This window comes from Armigeres subalbatus, chromosome 1 (genome assembly GCF_024139115.2).
Source record: "Armigeres subalbatus isolate Guangzhou_Male chromosome 1, GZ_Asu_2, whole genome shotgun sequence".
NCBI lineage: Eukaryota > Metazoa > Arthropoda > Insecta > Diptera > Culicidae > Armigeres > Armigeres subalbatus.
Window position 1 is genome coordinate 235,308,977 of NC_085139.1, and position 21,667 is coordinate 235,330,643.

A 21,667-nucleotide genomic window follows, 5' to 3' on the forward strand; every position below is an offset into this window, starting at 1 on the left:
CTACCGCGCAATCACATTGCTGAACGCCGCCTACAAGGTACTCTCCCAAATTTTATGCCGTCGACTAGCACCAACTGCAAGGGAGTTCGTGGGGCAGTACCAGGCGGGTTTTATGGGCGAACGCTCCACCACGGACCAGGTGTTCGCCATTCGCCAAGTACTGCAGAAATGCCGCGAATACAACGTGCCCACACATCATCTATTCATCGACTTCAAAGCCGCATATGATACAATCGATCGGGACCAGCTATGGCAGCTAATGCACGAACACGGTTTTCCGGATAAACTGACACGGTTGATCAAAGCGACAATGGATCGGGTGATGTGCGTAGTTCGAGTTTCAGGGGCATTCTCGAGTCCCTTCGAAACCCGCAGAGGGTTACGGCAAGGTGATGGTCTTTCGTGTTTGCTATTCAACATCGCTTTGGAAGGTGTAATACGAAGAGCAGGGATTAACACGAGTGGTACAATTTTCAATAAGTCCGTCCAGCTATTTGGTTTCGCCGACGACATAGATATTATGGCACGTAACTTTGAGAAGATGGAGGAAGCCTACATCAGACTAAAGAGGGAAGCTAAGCGGATCGGACTTGTCATCAACACGTCGAAGACGAAGTACATGATAGGCAGAGGTTCAAGAGAAGACAATGTGAGCCACCCACCGCGAGTTTGCATTGGTGGTGACGAAATCGAGGTGGTAGAAGAATTTGTGTACTTGGGCTCACTGGTGACTGCCGAAAATGACACCAGCAGAGAAATTCGGAGACGCATAGTGGCTGGAAATCGTACGTACTTTGGACTCCGCAAGACGCTCCGATCGAATAGAGTTCGCCGCCGTACCAAACTGACAATCTACAAAACGCTAATTAGACCGGTAGTCCTCTACGGACACGAGACCTGGACGATGCTCGTGGAGGACCAACGCGCACTTGGAGTTTTCGAAAGGAAAGTGCTGCGTACCATCTATGGTGGGGTGCAGATGGCGGACGGTACGTGGAGGAGGCGAATGAACCACGAATTGCATCAGCTGTTGGGAGAACCATCCATCGTTCACACCGCGAAAATCGGACGACTGCGATGGGCCGGGCACGTAGCCAGAATGTCGGACAGTAACCCGGTGAAAATGGTTCTCGACAACGATCCGACGGGCACAAGAAGGCGAGGTGCGCAGCGGGCAAGGTGGATCGATCAGGTGGAAGATGACTTGCGGACCCTCCGTAGACTGCGTGGTTGGCGACGTGTAGCCATGGACCGAGCCGAATGGAGAAGACTCTTATATACCGCACAGGCCACTTCGGCCTTAGTCTGAATAAATAAATAAATAAATAATCATGAAAAAAATGTTACTTAGGACCTTTTGAAAAGTTAAGCGAGAATCGCTTCGCAATATCCCAGGAAAATCTTCAATGGAGTGACAAAAAAATTCAATAATATTATTTGCTTATGATGATACTCCTAAACTATTTTCCCTACCAACCATCCAACTCCTTGACATCTATGAGGGCGTCGGTGAGTCGCTGGCCTCTCGTTAAGTAGATGTTAGCAAAGGTAGCTTTCATGCTTTATCATTTTGGACCTCCTATTGGGGGGCTATTAAATTCCAAATAGTTATCCATAAGCAATTGGGGTAAGAAAGTTAGTGAATATTCACGACAGCCATCAGTATGCAATTTAAGAAATACTCCGTTACAACGCAACGCAACGCAAATGGGACATTTGGCCGAATAGGTCATTGAAAAGTGTGAAATAAGGAGAGAGATGTGAGACAACTCACAACTCACTTCTCACTGTGAAAAGTGATGAATGAGAAGTGAAAAATGAGACGTCTCACAACGTAGTTTGTTCGACTTAGTGGCATTCGGCCAAATGGCTTTCAGTCGAATGGGTTTCGACCAAACAACCCTTTCCTGCTGCAACAATCGAATTGAATAAAAATCGCAGCTTTCTAAAACGAATTTCTAGAATTAGTTACTGTTCCAGATCTTCTGGAAATCAATATCACACACGAACGACCGAAGCGCCAACTTGAGCACCAACCATCAAAAAATATATGAGGGTTTGTGCAACTTCACTACAAATGCTCAAACATGTTCGGCGAACCTTGACTCCGCCCCCGACAACTCAAACCAAAATCAAACCGTTTTAATTTTTTCCAACCGAGCCAACTGTCAAATGGTTGTTCGAACAACTTCACACACGTTCGAACAAAGCAGCAACCGAAGCGTTTTCTTGGGGGTGGAGTCAATGTTAGTCAAACTGCTTGACTGGTGTGTACGCTGCATTAGGTCGTAACATTCTTCCTCATTCATGGACGCATACTTATTCAAGACTAACGGGCCGTCGGCACCGGTTGGACATGCCGAAAGTCAGACAACTGTTCCAGAAATATCTAATGTGGATAACTTGGTTTTCAGAGTCACACAATCTCCAAATTCCACACAATTATTTCTGTCATACGATCAACATATCGATACAGTTACTAACATGCGCGCATCGATGCCAACACGGTAGCATTCGTTAGTCTAGCGAACCTCACAGTATTCGGCCCAGAAGGAAACGTAACTGCGAAGAGTAAAGAAGCCGACATAGAAGGTGCCATCAGTTTGTAGCTGTTAAGATCGGTTAAATACTGATAAATGAATAAGTGGAAATATTCGTCATCGAGGCGCCAAGGAAACCATACGATGACACTGGCCACGTCTTTGCGGTCTATCATGGATGGAAAGGAAATGATAATGCAGTCCCTCTTCTACTGCAAGTTGAGGACATACATCTACACTTGCCACGAAAGTTCATACGGAATTTTATTTGAATTTGTGGGTTCGGTTCTATGGCATATGTTTGTTATGTGATGGGAAATATCTAAACGAGCTGGAACTATTCAAACAGAAAGCTTGAATAGTTAAGCTGAACATACTGATAGGGAGATGGAAACGAAATTGACTCCCTTTTCAGTTCAAGCGATTGTTAAAACATGAGAAGTTAAGAAAGATTCAAATTAGGAGAGAGGAATTGGTCTGAAACAGAAGCAGTAGCCATATGACCATCAAGCCCGTTTCTAATAGATACCATGTGGATAAGGTGGATTAAAGAATATTTACCGGATTAGATGACGAGGAAACAGGCGAGAGGAAGTACAAGCCATAAGGCAAGATTAATTGGTCTGAAAGTTGGTAACCTGTAGCTAAGAGCGAGGGTGGAAAATATTGGAAGAGACGAAATGGACGTGCCCCACAAGGGTTAGTCCACTAGTTCTTAGAAGGGTGATTGTCAAACTGGCGTTACTTGACGTTGGATCTGTTTTGTTGGATCTACCGAAGAACATGCAGAGTCTGCTGATTATCATTATTTAGTTTGAAGCCAAATAGAAAAATGTAAATAGACCTGGTCCCTTCTACAGGTGAATTGTCTCCCTTCTGGAGATGTAAATCTGGTCGAGCGTCTGTTATCATGTAAGGGGTGGTTGATCATCGTCCTAGTACCATCGAGATACTCTACACAAGACTGTGTACATTTGAGCATGAGCATTATGACCTACAATTTATAGTTGCTACACCGTGATTGACTAGAACTTGCAAAATTGTACAGTGAACCAAATGAATGGGGCTTGGGATGAGCTACCCATTCTCAAAGTACTGTTTCGGATGCTCAAATATGTTCAGTCAATAACGACACCAGCCACCCCAACTAACATTTAATGTCAATGTAAATGTTATTTCAACTCGTCTATACGGCTTCAAGCTGAATATGTGTGCTGTACATATGATCAAAAACTTCTATTCAACCCTTTCACCAGCAAATCTGGCGAATCTATTCAGCTGTTTTTGACGTCCCTGCACAACTACTTTACAGCATGTTACACAACTTTTTCTCAATCTTTACCGAACTATTTAGTAATATTAATTTGCTTCAATAGCGCTTATTCAGACTTTTTGAATCTGTTAAATAAGATTTGCACAGCCACTAAATTAATTACAAAAAACGCTAATTATATGTGATATGTAGGGTAAGACGGTATAATATGTCCCCCCTAAGGCAACTCCTTGATAACTTTTTACTTTTCAACGCAATTTATGCAAACTTTGTGTTATTTGGTAGTCCAGGAAGTCGCAAATGTATTGCCCGTGAGTAGTCATATAAAAATATTACAGATAACACGTAATAAAGCTTTTTTTGAAAAGTCGTGAAAAAATGGATTTCAAAAAGTGCCTGGGCAATACGCCCCACCTTAACCAAAGACGTTTCATAGCCCTTCATTAGTATTTTATCAATCCCATAATAAAAAGGTTACAAATCCTTATGTGCTTGACATTAAAAAACCAACGTAAGTCCATTGAGGCAGGTTGGAATTACATTTCAATAGTTTCCTTATAATTTGGTAGCAACTGCTGCAAGCTCGCCGCGCTTGTGTCCAGTTGGTAAGGGCATATCGTCCTGCCTACACTGGGGCGTTTTGACCAGTGAAACATATTTTTGAAAAACGTTACATTTTTCAAGATGGAAGCAATATTATATCATATTAATTACTGAGAAAAGTTATTTGGTTGCCCAACTGAGAGTTCCAGTGCAAGTTTTTCGGACAGTATGCTAGCGTCACTCCAGAATGATGAGCAAACGAACATTGAGAGTTACATCAAAACTGTAACTTTTAATATTTTTCTATTATTTTAATTACGTAATACAAAAATACTAGCATATTCACATAGGATGATGGTTTTACAAATATTTATAGGTACCAACTGATTTTGACCCTTAGTTAGTTATAGTTTTCTAGAAATCCAAGTGGGGCGTTTTGGCCAGGCGGGGCGCATTATACCGTCTTACCCTATGTTAAAAGGCATGTTAGCAAACCAAAAGATGACCGTCTGAATCTCTTCAATGTGGTCAGTACCAAGGGCAAGTGGCACAATTGGGAAGTGTTCACGCTTTTAATCTGGTTTATTTTTTAAATATGGGAATATGATTGCATATCAAACTGGGAGTAACCCATAAGCTTCATCTTTTGCGCCAGCTGATACATTTTTTGTAACATGTTAAGCTGCATTCGATCTCCCAAAATGTAGGAATTACATCTTTGTAAATCGTTACCAACGTATCCCAATTTCACGTACAAAACCTACTTAGCAGCAGCATCTCGAAACGCACATATAATAATAATTATAATCATTCGCTCCATTTTTTTCGTTGCTTGCTCCATGCACTTCTGATCTCTCAGCATCAACTGAGCATCAGACTCCACCCCCGAGGCGATAATCAACCGCAACGGTTACGACACACCACCACCGCGGCCACAATGAAAGTAAAAGTTTGCGTTTATTCACCTGTTCTTGTTTTTTTTTTGTCCCGCAGTTTTTATCACCGGCTGCATAATCTCGAATACAAAAGCATTTACGTCATCATAATGATTATAAAAAAGTCGCGAAATGAAAAGGGGCTCCCGATTTTTTTTCTAAAAAATTTGTCACCGTTTTAATTTGCATATCTTTTCTAAGAACAACATTAAACAAGATTATAATTAATTATCGTAATAAGTAGAGTTGTAAAAATAATTCCTACGTCCTAAGAAATTTTCGTGAAGTAGAAATCCTATGTACAACAGAGGCCTTGGCGTTCCGATTTGCACTCGGCTCCGGATCAGAGGAGTTCATCGCCAAATCGGAACCTCCAGCGGCAAAGAATGGGAGCGTTCAACAATAACAACGTGATTGGTTTGTGATTGTGTGCGTGAGCTAGACTCCGCTTGGATGTGTTTTTGTTTGAATGTGTGTTTGTGTTTGTTTTTCGACTAGCTACGTGGTCCGCGGAATCGGTTCGTTTGTTCGTTCGATGGAATGGCCGGGCGCCGCTTAGTATGGGCCGGACTTTCCGGGGGGTCCGTACTGGGCAGCTGGAGCGGTGGCACCGTGTCCTCCGCTGAGATCGCCAGAGCCGCTGTCATGGCCGCCAATAGCACCACCACCGCCTCCGATAGCGTCACTGAAGCCACCTCCGACGCTTCCGACGAATCCTCCGGCGCCACCCTCCTTCTGGGTCTTGTACTTGATGAAGTAGACCTCTGGCTTGCTGGGCTGAGTGGGGGCCGGGGTCGGGATGACGATGTCCTGCTGTTCGTCGGGCTTCTTGACCAGCACGTAAACGAGGGTCTTCTCTTCGTTCTGGGGCTGGATGGGGATCTGCGGTGCCTGGTAGGCCGGTGCCGACGGGGCCTTAATGAAGATGATCTTGTAGTGCTTCTGGGCCGGGGCTACCTGGAGTGGGCGCTGGATGCGGACCTCCTCCGGCTCTGGTGGCGGAACGTGCACGTAGATGTGCTTCTGGATGATGGCCTGCTGGGAACCGCCGGAGAAGCCACCGAAGCTGCTGGAGCCACCGCCGAAGCTGCTGGAGCCGCCGCCGAAGCTGCTGCCACCGCCGAAACTGCTGGAGCCTCCGCCGAAGCTGCTAGCACCGCCGGAGCTGAACGAGGAGGAACCTGGTGGTGGGAAATGGGCGTGTTTGGAAGAATGTAGAATCGTTAGAATTGCGGGTTGGGGGTGATCGGTAGCGGTCAGTCGTTGATTTGCGATTGAGGACAGATCCTAAACGAATATTACCGGTTGTGGATAAAATTTCGATGCATTACGAGACTTTGGATAAGCATAATAGCAGCTCGAGACGGATGTTTTCAACATTGGGATTGACAGATATACTGTGCAAAAGGGCATTCACGGTTTTCAATAAGAAGGGTTTAACCCATTGTTAGACATTTCCCATGGAATAGGCTAACAATAAGACTTTTTTCTACAAAAATCGTGATCAGCTTAAACTTCGATATTTGTAATGGAAGCCGAAAAACTGTTTGAAATCCAGATCATTCAGTTGCTTAAATACGGTGATGATACTCTCCTAGAGGTTCCGAGAAGGTTCTTAGACTGTGAGAACGAAGGTCTAAAAACAATACTTAGCAATAAAATTGGAAACAGTATCTGTCTGGGCACATTTGAATATTGATTGGTCCTATGGATTGTTTGAAGGCATGGATATTGTGAGGATTCATCCATGACAGACTTCGTTGGGCTATTTGTTTGCAGTTTTTGAGAATATTTCATCGGTCATTGATCTACTAATCGACACAAATTGTTTTATCAGTTGGCGAAGTTCCCAATCGTGGCGGGCGCGCGAATCGTTTTTATTAGAGTCTGACGTTTGCTCACTACCGTAAACAGTCAATGTAAACAACAGATATCGTATTTTATAGATAAATGTTCCATTCGTTGTATTAGAAGCATAAATAGGGGGAAAGACGGCTTTGGCAGGTTTTGTTCTATTATTGTCAGGGGGGTTTTAGCCGACCAAATTTCATGAAATTTAGCCACAATATTCTTTGATATGCAAAGAATGTTTAGGCCAAATTTGAGCATAGTCTGTCATAAAAAAACCCCCTGCCAATAATAGAACAAAACCTGCCAAAGCCGGCTTTCCCCCTACTAGAATGCTAATGGTGCTGTTGGCATTAAATATGTTTTCCCAATACTGGCTTCAATATGTTAAAAATGATCGTTAACTGTTGTAAGGCATGTTTTGTTTTGTCAACCACATTGAGTACCGGCACTTTGACTGCCAGGCCGCGGCAAACTAGATGTTGGTCACGCGATTTGGAGCGACATTAGCAATCCTCTACTTTTGAATTAACTATTCGACCATAGTGACCCGGATGTTGTATAAAAGGTTTGTTTGGTACTTTGAAAGTCAAAGTTAGTGTTTTGGTTTGCATGTGCTTAACGATTAAAGTTGGGCTACTGTGATGAAAGACATGAACATCTGACACATAAAATACCGTCTTGAACAAAACATGGAAATCACAAGATTTGAAGCTCCATTAACAATCTAATACTTATGCATCTAGTGGTAAAAACTATGGCTATGATACTCTTGCAAGTTGCACTGTGTTGAAATTCGTAATGCTAAAAATAAGGAAGAAATCTGCACAGTACTATCCGAAATGTGATAATACAAAATAATTTCCAACAATTTCCCATTAAATTGGAAGGCATGATACTTCCAGTGTTTTGCTATAACGTTTTTTTATGGAGATGTTCTTTTTGATATAAAAGTTGTAAGCAGTACTGCAAATTCTCACTATCAATGAGATTTGGAAGAAAATTGATATAGACGAGTTAAAAAAAAATCTTGTATGATAAGTTGGAACAACTACCAAAGTAGTGTTTTCTATGAGGAATTATCTGTAACAGCTTGAAATTAATTTACGAAAGAATCTGAAAAAAAAAAATTTCGGTTAAACCAATGGATCATTTTCAAATTCTGTGGTACCATCTTCTTTTTTTTCGTTTTCTTCTTTTTTCTCTAGAACTAGCCTGAAAGATAAACGAAAATCGTGCCTACTTGATGAAATTCCTTTTTCGTTTCATCATTCTTACGCCTCACTCATTTTGCATTTGCAAGTGCATTTATAAAAAAAATTAAGACCGCAACGGGATTCGAACCCAGAACACCAACAAAAATGACATTGGGTTGCGATTACTCTAGCCACACCACTACATCGACTGCTTAATTTGGGATAGGATGTTTGTTCTGTGAAAGCTACTAAGGCACGAAAAGAATGAAAGAAGTGAGAAAACAAGCAAATCAACTTTTCGCGGCACTGACAGTGATAATGAGGGAGCATTACGATCCCTGGTTATTTGAGGAGACAATATTGTTTTTGAAAGCAATTTGAGGGCAGCTGCTGATTTGGTTTGATGAAAAAATATTGACGAAGAACTCTTTTAAGGACACAGCGCAACGCAACAGAAAAAAATCGTCATGCTTAGTGTTAACAGCGTCCGCATTCATCCCATCGTGCGTGACCTGAATGTAGGGTAGTAAAAAACTCAGCGCCGAAACTAAACAATCGAGTTAGCAGTAAGTTACACACAGCGTCACACAGAGGTTTTCGGTAACTGATACGATAATGAAATGATTCGAAGGGGTATACTCCATGACAATTCCCTTGAAAAGTCCTCAATTACAGGGGGCACCAGTTCTGATTACGCATAACATCTTGTTTTACACAGATGCATGAAAAAAATATGATCCCCAACATAAAATGAGCAAGAACGAAGCGTTTTATCATAGCCTTCCGGTGGGGCTGCCTATCTGTATCGTCTGTATCTGGTTTTTTGCACAAGTTTGATAAACTTGTTGTTATGATTGGAAGAGGTTTTTGTCTCTTTTTTATCGTTGTTTATTTATTGAAAGCCATTTTTGCAAACCCTGCTTAGGATCATGTTTGTGCTTGGCACTCCCGCTTGATTAAACCCTACCCGTGCACAAAGCAAGTTGCATAAGTCACATAAATTTCCATGGTGGGTTCAGATCTATTCTTCTGTTTACCTCACCCAACTAACATTACGGTGGAAGGAAAATTGGACAAAGGAAAGAGGTTTTCGATCGTTTCACCATCGACGGTGTGTCGTTTTTTCTGTTTCCATCTGCCGCATAATTATAACTGTGGTAGTGAAACACCGAGCGGCAGCACAAACACTCACCGAAAACACATGGTTGTTGGTTGCCAGTTTCAATTCCTACTGAATTCTTTCCCATAACAGTTGTGGAGATGCAGATGCACTTTTGGTCTTTTGTATCAACATAACCTACACACTAACACATTCTTACTGTCTTGACTCTTGCTCACCTTCTTATCACTTTTCAAATGACTTATTCGGCCAAATGACCTTTTCGGCCAAATGATCCTTTCGTCCAAATGGTCTGTTCGGCCAAATGGTATATTCAGGTATTGGGCCAAACGGCCCTTTCCCGTGTTTCTTATGTGCAAACGTGTAAAGAAGTTTCATAATATGTAATTTTTTATTTCGGGAATGACGAACATATTCATATTGATATGTGTTTGGTCTTTGAATATTCCACAGAAAGGAAAAGTAGGGGGAATGACGGCTTTGGCAGGTTTTGTTCTATTATTGGCAGATGGTTTTTTTATGACTGACTAGGCTCAAATTTGGCCTAAACGTTCTTTGCATATCAAAGAATATTGTGGCCAAATTTCATAAAATTTGGTCGACAAAAACCCCCCTGCCAATAATAGAACAAAACCTGCCAAAGCCGTCTTTCCCCCTATTTTGTATGGGATGTCCATACGCAAAAATGGTGCTGGATGCATCTGACGAATTGTGACAATGGCTGCTGACATTACATTTTGTCCTTTTTGCAAGCCTTGACCCAGCTTACGCATTCACGTCAAGGTGCAAGAAAAATTGGATAGAAGAAAAAGGTTTCCGATCGTTCCGCCATCGACGGTGTGTCGTTTGTTTTTTAAACTGCCGTAAAATTATAAGGAGGTGCAACAGCAAGCGGCAGCACAAACACTCACTTAAAACACGTGGTTGTCGGTTGCCAGTTTCACTAGGTTTCACTTCCTGGAACGTCCCAAATTGGAGCTTCCCTTGGCACATCCAATCACAGAGCTAAGCGAAGGACTTGAATTCTGAAGCACACCTCAGAAATTCTACTGATTTTTGAGAGCATTTTAATAATATATCATTTGAGAAATACTTTTGAATGTATTCCTGTCAGGCATCTGAACGAATTTCTTATGGGGGCCTCTGCCAAAACTCTTTCATGAGAATTCTTGGAGGAAGCATCGAATAAAATAGAAGGAAGATATTGCTGTGAGAACCTACTTCGTAGGCGACTCCTGTTACACTAACTTCATTCCTATCAAATCTAATTAGGGTCGTTCATCCAAAGAGCAAATGATGAAATTGTGTAAAAACGCCGAAGCGATTCCAAAACATTGCGCTAAAAAATTCTTGGAAAAACTAAACGAAACAATGGAAATAATTTTATGGCTTTATGGCTTAGCAGTCTTATTATTGTATCAAACGAACTATAATGTTCTTGTCCGTCCGACGTTTCGGTCCGTTTTTGGGACATTATTCAGCAATAAAGAATTGATCGCTCTTGTCCTGGCGCGGTCGTAGCACCAATAAGAACAAAATCCAGACCTAATGATGTTTACCAACTGACTAATGTTCCTTTCTATGGTTTTTATGACGACAGAGAGGTAAACATGTTCTTCAAACAGTAAAAATCTCCTGCTACCGTTTTCATTCATATTCCGAACACTTAAGCAAAGTCTCCACTTCGGAGGTTCTTATGGCACATGGATTATAATGTTTTGACAAATTGCTTCTATCGGGTAACGAAATCCATCGGGTAACTTTCATTTAAGCGATTGATTATCATATTTTATTGATTGGGAGCATCTAGCGGATCTTTGATTTTTTTTTTATTTTGCGGACTCCATATATAAAGTTCTTCCGCAACTGTCAAAGTTCTTCCACAGGCTTGCAAATCTAGTTGAAAATCTTAGAAACACTGAAACAAAAACTTGATATTTGGTGTTGTCATCGTAGTATGCCATGCAAAACGACATGTATGAAGGGACAGCTGCGTAAACTACCGCAAACGGAAAAAGGATAGCTTTTTCTGGAACAGCAATACCGTGGATAATCAAAATTCGGACACACTCAAACTTTGGACGCCACAATTCGTATGGGATTTTTTTTGAAATATTTCATCGAAATGTTTCGTCAAGCTAGAACGGAAAGACTAATAGTTTTCGCTTGTTTTAGTATAGTAACATTTTAATAAGACATGTTAAAACAATGCGACGAAATGATTAAAAGACAGTCTGAACTGTGCAGTGAAAATTGTTTTCAATTATTCTTCCCGGTACTGTGTAATCAGGTGTCCGAAGTTTGAATCTTTGTGTCCGAAATATGAATCCAACCTGGCCGGTGTCCGAGGTTTGAATCAAATCGAAGCCGGACATTTTCATAAATTGCATACATTCTTCGCAAAATCTTGCACATATTAAATACGTAGCTCAACAATGAATACTGTACTTAGTGATTGCAATGGTGATTTAAACGGTGTGATTTAAAATGTGAGTTAACAGGATGATTGTATTTCAGAAAGTGCTTAAGCGTCCGAAGTTTGAGTTTGCACGGTATATTCTGCCAAACTTTGTATCAAATGCCGAACACGCTTAGTAATATTATTGTCTCAAATTCGAAACACTTTGTTTCAAATTCCGAACACCACCTTCAATGTACTAAATTGCAAAATATCAACGTTATTTCATTGTTAACAATTAAACTCGTTTATTTATACAGTAAAAACGAAATGTTTCAGATAAATCTCCATGTGACGAGTGATCGGAATATGAGTCTGCTAGGGATTTTAGTCAAAACGTTAATATTTCTTTCTTGCTCCTAATTAACTTATGGGGCGTCGTCATCGCCGTTATTGGTTATACGTTCGAAACACTAAAATTTCCGCTCTGAGAAATTTTCATTTAGTATTATTCACAGTATTATTCAAACCATCACACTCAGTTTTTATTTCTGCAGCTCGGCAAAATTCGCACAGCCGAAGTTTGAAGATTGGGTTTCGGCAAACTATTTGCTGATTTTTAGCAATTTTGACCTCAGCGAAAAACATGTTTACTGGGGCTTGGCAGTGACGGGAAATGTAATTTCGATGTCATGGGACTAATTTGCTAATAACTTTTATCACACATTATTTACAATTAAGTTTTTTTTTATATAAACATGTAGCCCTCAAAGGACCCTATAATCCGAATTGTTAATAACTTCTGAAGAAAGTGATTAGCAAATTAGTAATTGCAATCCCACGACATTTTATTGACATTTCCCGTCACTGGCTTGGATGTACGAATCCAATAAATCAATTTCGAAAAATCTTTTTCTGAATGTTTTGATCATGGAAATCATATGGCCATTTTACTATTGTCTGGTGGATAGAATAACGGAATATACCTAATTGAATTGTCAAATATGGCACAAAATAAGTGTGAAATGCTTCAAATTTTGTCTTGGAAATGAAACTTACATGCGATCTTGCTTTTAAGTTATCAATGAATCAAAACTCGCCAGCAAGTTAGAATCGTATCGAAAACGTACCTTGATTTGAAGAATTTTTCTTCACATTTTGAACTCATTTTTTTCCTATTACGAAACCATAAAGCCAAACAGAAGATTTGGTGGGACTTCTGACATTTATCTAAGATACTTCAGTTTAAAACTCGTCAACTGTTCTCACCTGGAAAAATCTCAAACGAAAAAGGCAATCATTATCGTCTGAGAATGATGAATCATGAAGTGCTGAAGCACAACACTGCTTACGAAGAAAGCGAAAAATATTAGCAGCTCACATTAGGCCTGTACAACTCGAAGAAGATTTCAATTGCTTCTGAGCAAGTTTTTTTTGGTCAATCCATCCGAATCGAAAGTACTTCGGGTCGCTTGAAACTGATTGGGAGCTGAAGCTGGGGCAATTTTGAGCAGCTTGAAGTAACTCGTGATTTTGACGCTGGATCTAAACATTTTTTGGTGAGCGTTCAATGAGAGGAAGAAGAACACAACTCGAAGAAGCTTGGCAATTCCTTGTAGACGAAATAATCTTGAGTAAGCACTTGGACTTATTCTCCTTCTTCTTATTGGCATCACATTCCCCACTGGGACGTTTCTGCCTCGCAGCTTCATTAAACACTTCCACATTCGTTAACTGTCAGGTTCCTAAGCCGAGTTACCATTTTTGCATTTGTATATCATGAGGCTGACACGATGAATGCTTTTATGCCCAGGGTAGTCAAGAAATTTTTTTCACCATAAAATGTCCTACATAGACCGAACCGGGTATCGAACCCAGCCACCTTCAGCATTGTCTTGCTTTGTAGCCGCGCTTCTCACCGGTGCGGTGCGCTAAGGAAGGCCCCATACTTGGTATTTGGACTACTTAGAGTAAAATCAGCAGTGATTCAAATCGTTCGGGGCTGTCAGTTTGAATATGAATCTGAAACATTCATTTTCCCAGCAGCTGTTCTAGATTCATTTTTTATACCAGTCAAATGTCAAAAAAATAAAACTGGTATAACGCTCCGTTCTATTTTCTCCGTTCTATTCAAATATTTTCCAATTGTTTTGGTGTATAAATGCGTCATTTTATCTACGGATCAATCCACTTTGCAATTACGGCGCCTTTCTTGGCGCCAACATGATGATTTGATTTAAATGAAAATTTGAAAAAACATGAATAGAACGCTGCTGGGAAAACCAGTGAGTTTGTTCTATTTGGCTCCAGGTTCAAACTAGAATAGTGGTCGAAAATTTGGAATGAAACTGAATCACTCCTGATTTCACTCTTAGAGTAAGTTGGAGCTATCTCGTTGTTTGATGCTATTCATGTTTTTATGCCGATTTTGGTGTTGTTGGATGTGAATTTTTCGGTTATTAGGCGATGTTTTTCTAGCCGAATGGATTAATTTGTAATCGCCAGACTTAAATTACTAAAGCAGAGCCATAAAGACTGTATCGTTAATCATGAGTACACCTTTGAGGCTTTGTATGAAAAAGACTACACGGAAGAAAAAAAGTACCCAAAATTGAGTATTTTTAAACTTACTTTTGAGTTATTTTTTCTCTTCTCTTTCATCCACTCTTTCTTTTGTTGTCAAAAACAAAAGAGCCAAACAATCCAACGACGCCAGTTCAATACGGGAAGCCAATTTTAAGTTATATTACCTGAGGTAAAAATTGAGTGAATTAAACTTACATTTGGGTAAATAAATTTACCTTACTCAATTTTGGCTTCCCGTACGGATGTTCGAGGTTGGGTGAATTAAACTCACTATTGGGTAGTTTATTTCTTCCGTGTATGACTTGTTTTGACAGCTGTTGAATTTCAGTGTGTTAATAGACTTGTAAACAAATGAAAACCTTTACAAAAAGTTCAAGTTTAAAATCAAGTGCAACAATAAGCCCACACGGACGGAAAAAAGCAAAAATCGACTGTGACCAAGTATTGTACGGACGGAGAAAGGGCTATCGCTAAGAAAATGGGCGAAACAAGAAGGAGTTAGTGTTTGTGCGGCATCAAACACGTTGAAGGACTTACCCGGCCATTGGACGCAAAGAAGGTGCATCTATCCCAAAGTTAGACAAGAAAATTCGCAAAGTACTCGAAGGAAAGGAGCTGTCAATAAGAGATTGTGCAAAAAAGTGTGGAACTTCGATTGGAATGGTCCAATGCAGTCAAATTCAGGCAGATTCCGTGAAAACTCGAGCTCGGAAGCTGTGCGACGATGTTTTGGTCATAAATGACATGTGCATAATCATGGATGACGAAACGTAAGTCAAATTGGACTACAAAGCACTTCAGGGGGCACAGTTTTACACTGTTAAGCTTAGAATGCATGTCCCGAAGTCAGGGAAGTCCATTTTTTGTGAGAAATTTGGGAAAAAGGTAACGGTTTGGCAAGCGATTTGCCAATGTGGCCTTTTTTTCACGACCGCGAATATGAACACCGAAACGTACCAGAAGGAATGTCTTAATAAACGAATTCTACCACTTATCCGGAAGGACAATGGTCCGACACTGCTTATGCCTGATTTGGCATCATGTCATTATGCGCGAACCACCATAGAATGGTATCAAAAAAAAAAACACCGTGCAATTTGTTACAAAAGACATGAATTCTCCGAATAGCGCACAAATGAGGCGTATTGAACAACTTTGGGCTTTAATGAAGGGAAAATTGCGGAAGAAGGATAGAGGAGCAGATGACATCAACAAATCCAAAAAAGACTGGGTCAACGTAATCAAAATCTTTGACGTTACGGTTGTGCAAAATAAAACCTTATGAAGAATATCAAGAAGAAAGCGCGAGAACTAGCCAGATCCGCAAAAAATTTTTTAGTGGTTTTAGGATATTTGATTGTCTATAAGGTCGTTACAAATATTTAATTTAAATTATGTCCGACTGGACTCCGAAAGGTCAAGGGGGGGGGGGGATAATAAAAAATGAACAATAAAATGGAAAAAAAATAAAACTCCTCGGATTTGTTAGAGAATGTTTTGAAAATCCTCAAAATCATCCAAAATTTTTGTTGTTGCCCCCTCAAAATATAATTTTTGGGCTTAAAAATCCGAAGGGGTGGGGGGGATACATCATTGTTTTTAAATATTTGTTTCAGCCTAATATATATAACATCGTTTTTAAGTGTACTCATAATTGACAATACGGTCTTTACTTAACACTGTTAAAGAACTTTGGAGTGATAGATTCATAGATGAATGCACAACACAAAGATTTCTCTGAAACTGCAAAATATGTTGCGAATTACAAATTAAATTAATTGGTGCGACATTTTTCAAAAGAAATTTTGAATAATCGCATAAAAAACTTTTGAAATGAATTTTTCTAAAGCGGTTTTTTTTAAACAGAGATCCAAGCAATCGAGATGGAGCTTTTTTCTTACTCTGTTATTGATGATAGTTTTCCTTTTACAGCCGACTCTCTTTGTTCTGTATTTCGATATCTCTCCTCATGTCGTTGGTTTCATCGGTTCCTTCAGTTCACATACAGCTATGCTTTCTACATCTTGATGACCTCCCGACATCTCTCCAACTCGACGTGTTCTGGTCATATTTTTTGTTCTGGATTCAATCTACAATCCAGGCTACTAGACCATCTAGACATCATAAACAAGAAATTGATTTTTTTTGTTGTCATTTTTTTTTATAGAAGCGAGCTTTATTCAATCTAGTTTCCATACCAATGTTACCTCCATTCCTCGATCTCTCCTTATCTCGATGGTACCTTCAATATCTAAATGTGGAAAGGCGACTGTATCAAGAACTATCTGTAAGGAGAAAGTTGCAAAAGAGATACCTCTGTTTGTCGAACTGCCCTGTTGCAAATAAATGTCGCAATCAAAAGATTCTCTTGTGGTTTATCACATCAGAATGCAAATGTTCATTGTTTCTCATCGTTGTGATGTGACGAAGGCTCTATGTTGACAGCGAATGTAAAACTGAAGCATTGCCAATGACAACAACACTATCTTAAATGTGTCTGACTCAAAAAAATATGCTTGGAAAATTTCCAAAAATGTTTTAACGTTTGAAATACATGAAATGAAATTTATGCAGAAATTCACGATGGAACTTCCACAGCGATTTAAAAGATGTTCTATTTTTCAGAAATATTTAGTTTTAAGGAATATTTAATACTAAAAATCTTACAGAACATAGCAAAGGACACGGAAGAAGTATTTGAAATTCAACGACGTGTCAAATAAGCAGCTAGCCAATTCAATTAAATTTTGCAGCCTAGATCAGTATGAAAAAAATCGTAATGTTTCATTCAATTGATGAATTATTCAAGAATTAATTGACCTTTCCTGTCTTAAATGTTAGTTCGATACATTATCCCAGCCAATTATTTAGCCCATTTAGAGTCAACTATGCCAGAGAACTCATATCTTTCGGAGCCTCAAAATAAAAACGGAAGAAAACAAAAATTGAATAAAATAGTCAGGCAGTGTGAAACTGCCTGAGGAATTCCCAAGTAAGTCAAGCATTCAGTTGAGTCTTTGTGCAATTTCACTGATTCTGGTCAATCGCGGAATGGCAACCATAGATATGTGTAGTCAGTCAAAGCTAAGCTAAGATATAACGCTCTTGAAGACAATAATTTACTCTTCAAGAGTGTTATAAAAGCAGCATAAGACTAAAATGTTACTAGGGTTGGTCTGATGTTGATCAAAAAACAGGCGAACGTCCAGTTACAGAATGAGATAGCAGCACCTTTCCCGAGCAGCACATATATTGCACAAAAGTTTATGTGACCAATATGCAACCGAATTAAGTCACATTTGAGTTGCTGCAACCAAATCAGTCTGGATTGTGCTGCTAGGGTTTATCTATTTGTTATTCTTAATTTTAAAACTAGAGGTGCCAAATAATATGAGTTTTTTTTTAAAAGATGACTTCAATCAAGCCAGTGAAACAATTTATAACAAAACAATGCCGGAAAAGATCAATATTCAAAAATTGTTTCGTCATGGTTTGGTTCTGGTAAGAAATCTGGAAGATGAAAGGATCATTAAGGATGTTTTGAAGAAGTTTAAATTTTCCACAAGTTCCAAAACATTCCAAAATAGAATTAAAAACTCTCAGGAGGGTTTCTGAAGGAATTTGGTAAATATTTACGAAAATTTTATACAAAAAATAATTTGTGGTCATTCACACTGACATTTGCTTCCATTGGATCATTAATCATTCATTTCGTCACAATCGTTGGCTATTTGGTTTCTTCCACGATAACGGACGATCCTCGCGGTAACGATAATAAGAAAAATCAAACGAAATCAATTCTCAGCTTATTGAATTTTTTAATTATAAGCTCGTATAACTGCAGTGAAGTCGTATTGAAATAACGATTCTTAAACAATTTACTGAAAACCTTCGAATTATTTGTGAGTTGTTCAATTTGGTGGTGTTGATTACAAACCTATTTTGATGAACTCCTAAGCTGTGATAAATTCTTAAAATATTTTGATGCAATCAGAATTCGATATAATAGCCTATTCTGATTACGCCATTTATTATAATAAATATCGCGTTTAAATATTCTTTATCATGACATGTATTACCATAAATAGAGTAATCTGGAGTAAAAAAGGCTATAAAAGCTTATCATCCTTGGAGAGTGTTATTTTTGTCAGGTTTCTTTTCCGGGCTCCGACGATAAAACGAATCCCATGATTGAATTGGGTTTAATTTTTTTCTGTAATTTGAAAATGATACAGACAGAAAGGATGTGTACAGAGAAACAACACTACATTATCAGCAGTCGATGGTGCACAGAAAGAATAGTAGTTGTCATTCTTCTTATTATGTTTTTCTTGGTGATGATTTCACTACAACAAATTTATACAAATAAAAGAAACTAATTTGGAGCCAACTTTGAACATTGAAAGATGCTTTAAAGACATTTGAATAAAAATTAAGGCTCTTCGAAATGGAACAAATATTTCCTGATTGGACTTCAAAATATTTGTTTTTATCCGAATTCAGAAAACTTCAAAAATTCATTCTTGACTATAGTTTTGATGCAGCCGGCAATGAATTGCTATGGACCCACGTACCGTTTAGTAATCTTCAACAGTGTTTGATCGGCACCTTTGAAAAAAAAAAATATCCCGATCTAAATTTTAATGATCCGTTGAAAAGTTCAAGATTTACTTGTTGACCGATCAAGTCGAGGTATTGTGAGTTCTACATAACTTTGAAACGATTTACACAATCACTTCGTACGATTACGTAGCATTGCTTTGTTCACTTAACCATTTCAGTAGTGTGTTACTTGGCCCAAACACTATTTTTACCAAAGAGACGAGCCAATAGCTCAGTATGGTCAGTATGTTCGACACATCAGTTCTGGAATCTATCAAAATGAGCTAATAACATCAGACGAATTCTTATCACATTTTCATTCTTCATAATAAGTTCACAAATGCAGTCCTTTCGAATCACATCGTGATGCCGAACAGTTCGCTTTTCACTTTACCATCCAGTCAGTCCTTTTTAGATTCGTCATTTATGTCCCTCACAGCTCGTGTCACTTATCGTTTCAACCAGTCAATCGCAAACCACTATTCAACTCCAACCGCCAAAGTCCTTCCATCTTCAAAGTCCTTCAACACACAGAACACAGACACACACCTCCAAAGCCGCTTCCGCCGAAGGACGAGAATCCGCTGCTACCACCGCCGGAGCTGAACGAGCCTCCGCCGTGGCCGCCACCGCCACCGCCGCCTCCGTGGCCACCGGACGAGTAGCCACCGCCGCCACCGCCTCCCGAGTGAGATCCTCCCGAGGGACGATTGTATGAGTATCCCGCTTCCGGTCGGGCGGAAGCCAGAGCCAAACAACAGCTCAACAGTACGAAGCCTCTCATCCTCACAGGATCTTCAACGGCGCACACACACGCACACTCACGGAACTTGCGTTCGTTTGAAAAAACGGGGCTGCAAACGGATTTGTTTGTCGGAGCGCGGACTCACGATCACGTTCTAGGGGCTTTTTGGACGATGTTGGTCCGAGAAATGCAAACAGATGACTGATGCTGGTCCAATCCGGTGTAATCGAATTTATACCCTTAATACCCTTAACTGCCGCGGCCTGAAGAAGTTTCCAGCAGCGCCATTCGAGGCGGCCAACTTTGGGGCTCCCGAAAGCGGCGGCCGCGCGCGCGCAACCGCGCGAGAGAACCTCCACCGAAGAGAGAGGACGCGCATCCCCCCAACAAGCCACAATAAACCAACGAACCCCGAACCGTGCGGCGTATGGTTCATCTGTCGCGAAGGGGGAAGGCGAACCCGACGCGGTCGATCAAACACACAAAACAACAATCAAACCGAAGAACACCGGTAAGCCAGCCTCTACTACCATCACTCTCGCTTTCCGTTGCGGATCAGACCGCGCGGCGGGCCTCGAAGACGGGACGAAGATCGCGCGAAGAGAGAGAAAAACATGAAGAGCTATCGCGCCACACGACACTCCAGAAGAGCGTGTATAAACATTTGCGTTCACTTCTGCTACCCCGCTGGCTGCTGGTTCAGGGGTCTTCCAAGTTTGAGAAGAAAGGCATTTCCCCTTTCTTCGAAACGTCGGTCCGCGCCGCCGCGCGCGCGCGTCTTCCTTCGGCGCGCAGTAGATCAGTGGGTTGCTGGATCATGGGAATTGTGGGTGGACTGGGATGGATGCGAGTGATGGCGAGCGCCAACCAGAGCCGCACGTGGTGAACGCATCGCTTGGCGCTCCGCTGTTTGGGGCTTGCTGTGCGAAGCCGGAGATTGTTGTTATTGCCGCTGGGAAAAATGGAGAGATTGCATAATTCGAAGCGGATTCAAGCCTCGTCACCGGCGGACGGTGATGATGAATTAACGCATTCGTGGTCGCGGAGCAGGGCGTAATCAGGAGATCGTTTCAAGGTCGTTGCAGCTTTGGGGTGTTAATTGCATGTGGGTGCATCAATTAATTGGGCGAGAGAGGAACGTTTTTTCAGGTGGATGAAACCGTTTTGCCGCATACCTGAACTCGATGTTTATTTTTTGATAATTGGGTTTAAATTAGTGAGACTCCCATGGTTTGTTAGTTTCGTGTTTCATTGTTTTCTTAATGGGAAAATCTATTATTTGATGAGAATTTATAAGTTTCCTAATTTTTAAAATCTAAAAGAGCAACTTTTAAGCTTCTCTAAAGAAAGTTGCTCTTATAATATTGGAATGATTATATTAACACATCCTAGCTATAAAAAATAGGTTCTCTGACCATTTGTCGCGAAGAAGACTTAAATTCAGATGTTTTCTTTCATCTTAAGGTCACTCCTGACGGAATCCAAGTTTCAAAGTGCTCGCGTTTTCGGAGGCACACCACTCGATACGGAAGCAACGCACAACTGTCATTTTTGTTGATTTAGTTTTGCTGCGTCGCAGCATGCGTGAAAAAATAAAAATGACAGTTGTGCGTTGCTTCCGTATCGAGTGGTGTGCCCCCGAAAACGCGAGCACTTTGAAACTTGGATTCCGTCAGGAGTGACCTTAAAAGGAACATTCCTTGGTAGTAGGCATTTTGGGCTTGAATTATATTGAAAAGAAGACAAACGTCAACATAAAATTGGTCTTACCTGTCAAAAATTTGTATTCGCCCAAGTGATTCCTAAATTTAGAATATTATGTTTTTATATTTTATTTATCGATAACATGTAACGTAAGATTAACAATCTTTTTTAATGTTA

General features: G+C 40.3%; 2 protein-coding genes across 2 annotated transcripts in view; both read right to left on the reverse strand.

Annotated features, from left to right (window-relative positions):
- LOC134211866 (RYamide receptor-like) overlaps positions 1 to 21,667 on the reverse strand; it is a 654,886-nt gene that overhangs the window by 88,156 nt on the left and 545,063 nt on the right. The gene's annotated exons all lie outside the window — the stretch shown is intronic.
- LOC134205904 (keratin, type II cytoskeletal 2 epidermal-like) lies at positions 5,442 to 19,994 on the reverse strand. Its single transcript, XM_062681608.1, has 2 exons — positions 19,591 to 19,994; positions 5,442 to 6,472 (listed from the first exon to the last, which is right to left on the reverse strand). The coding sequence occupies exons 1-2, from the start codon at positions 19,823 to 19,825 to the stop codon at positions 5,847 to 5,849; spliced, it is 861 nt and encodes a 286-aa protein (XP_062537592.1). The 5' UTR covers positions 19,826 to 19,994; the 3' UTR covers positions 5,442 to 5,846.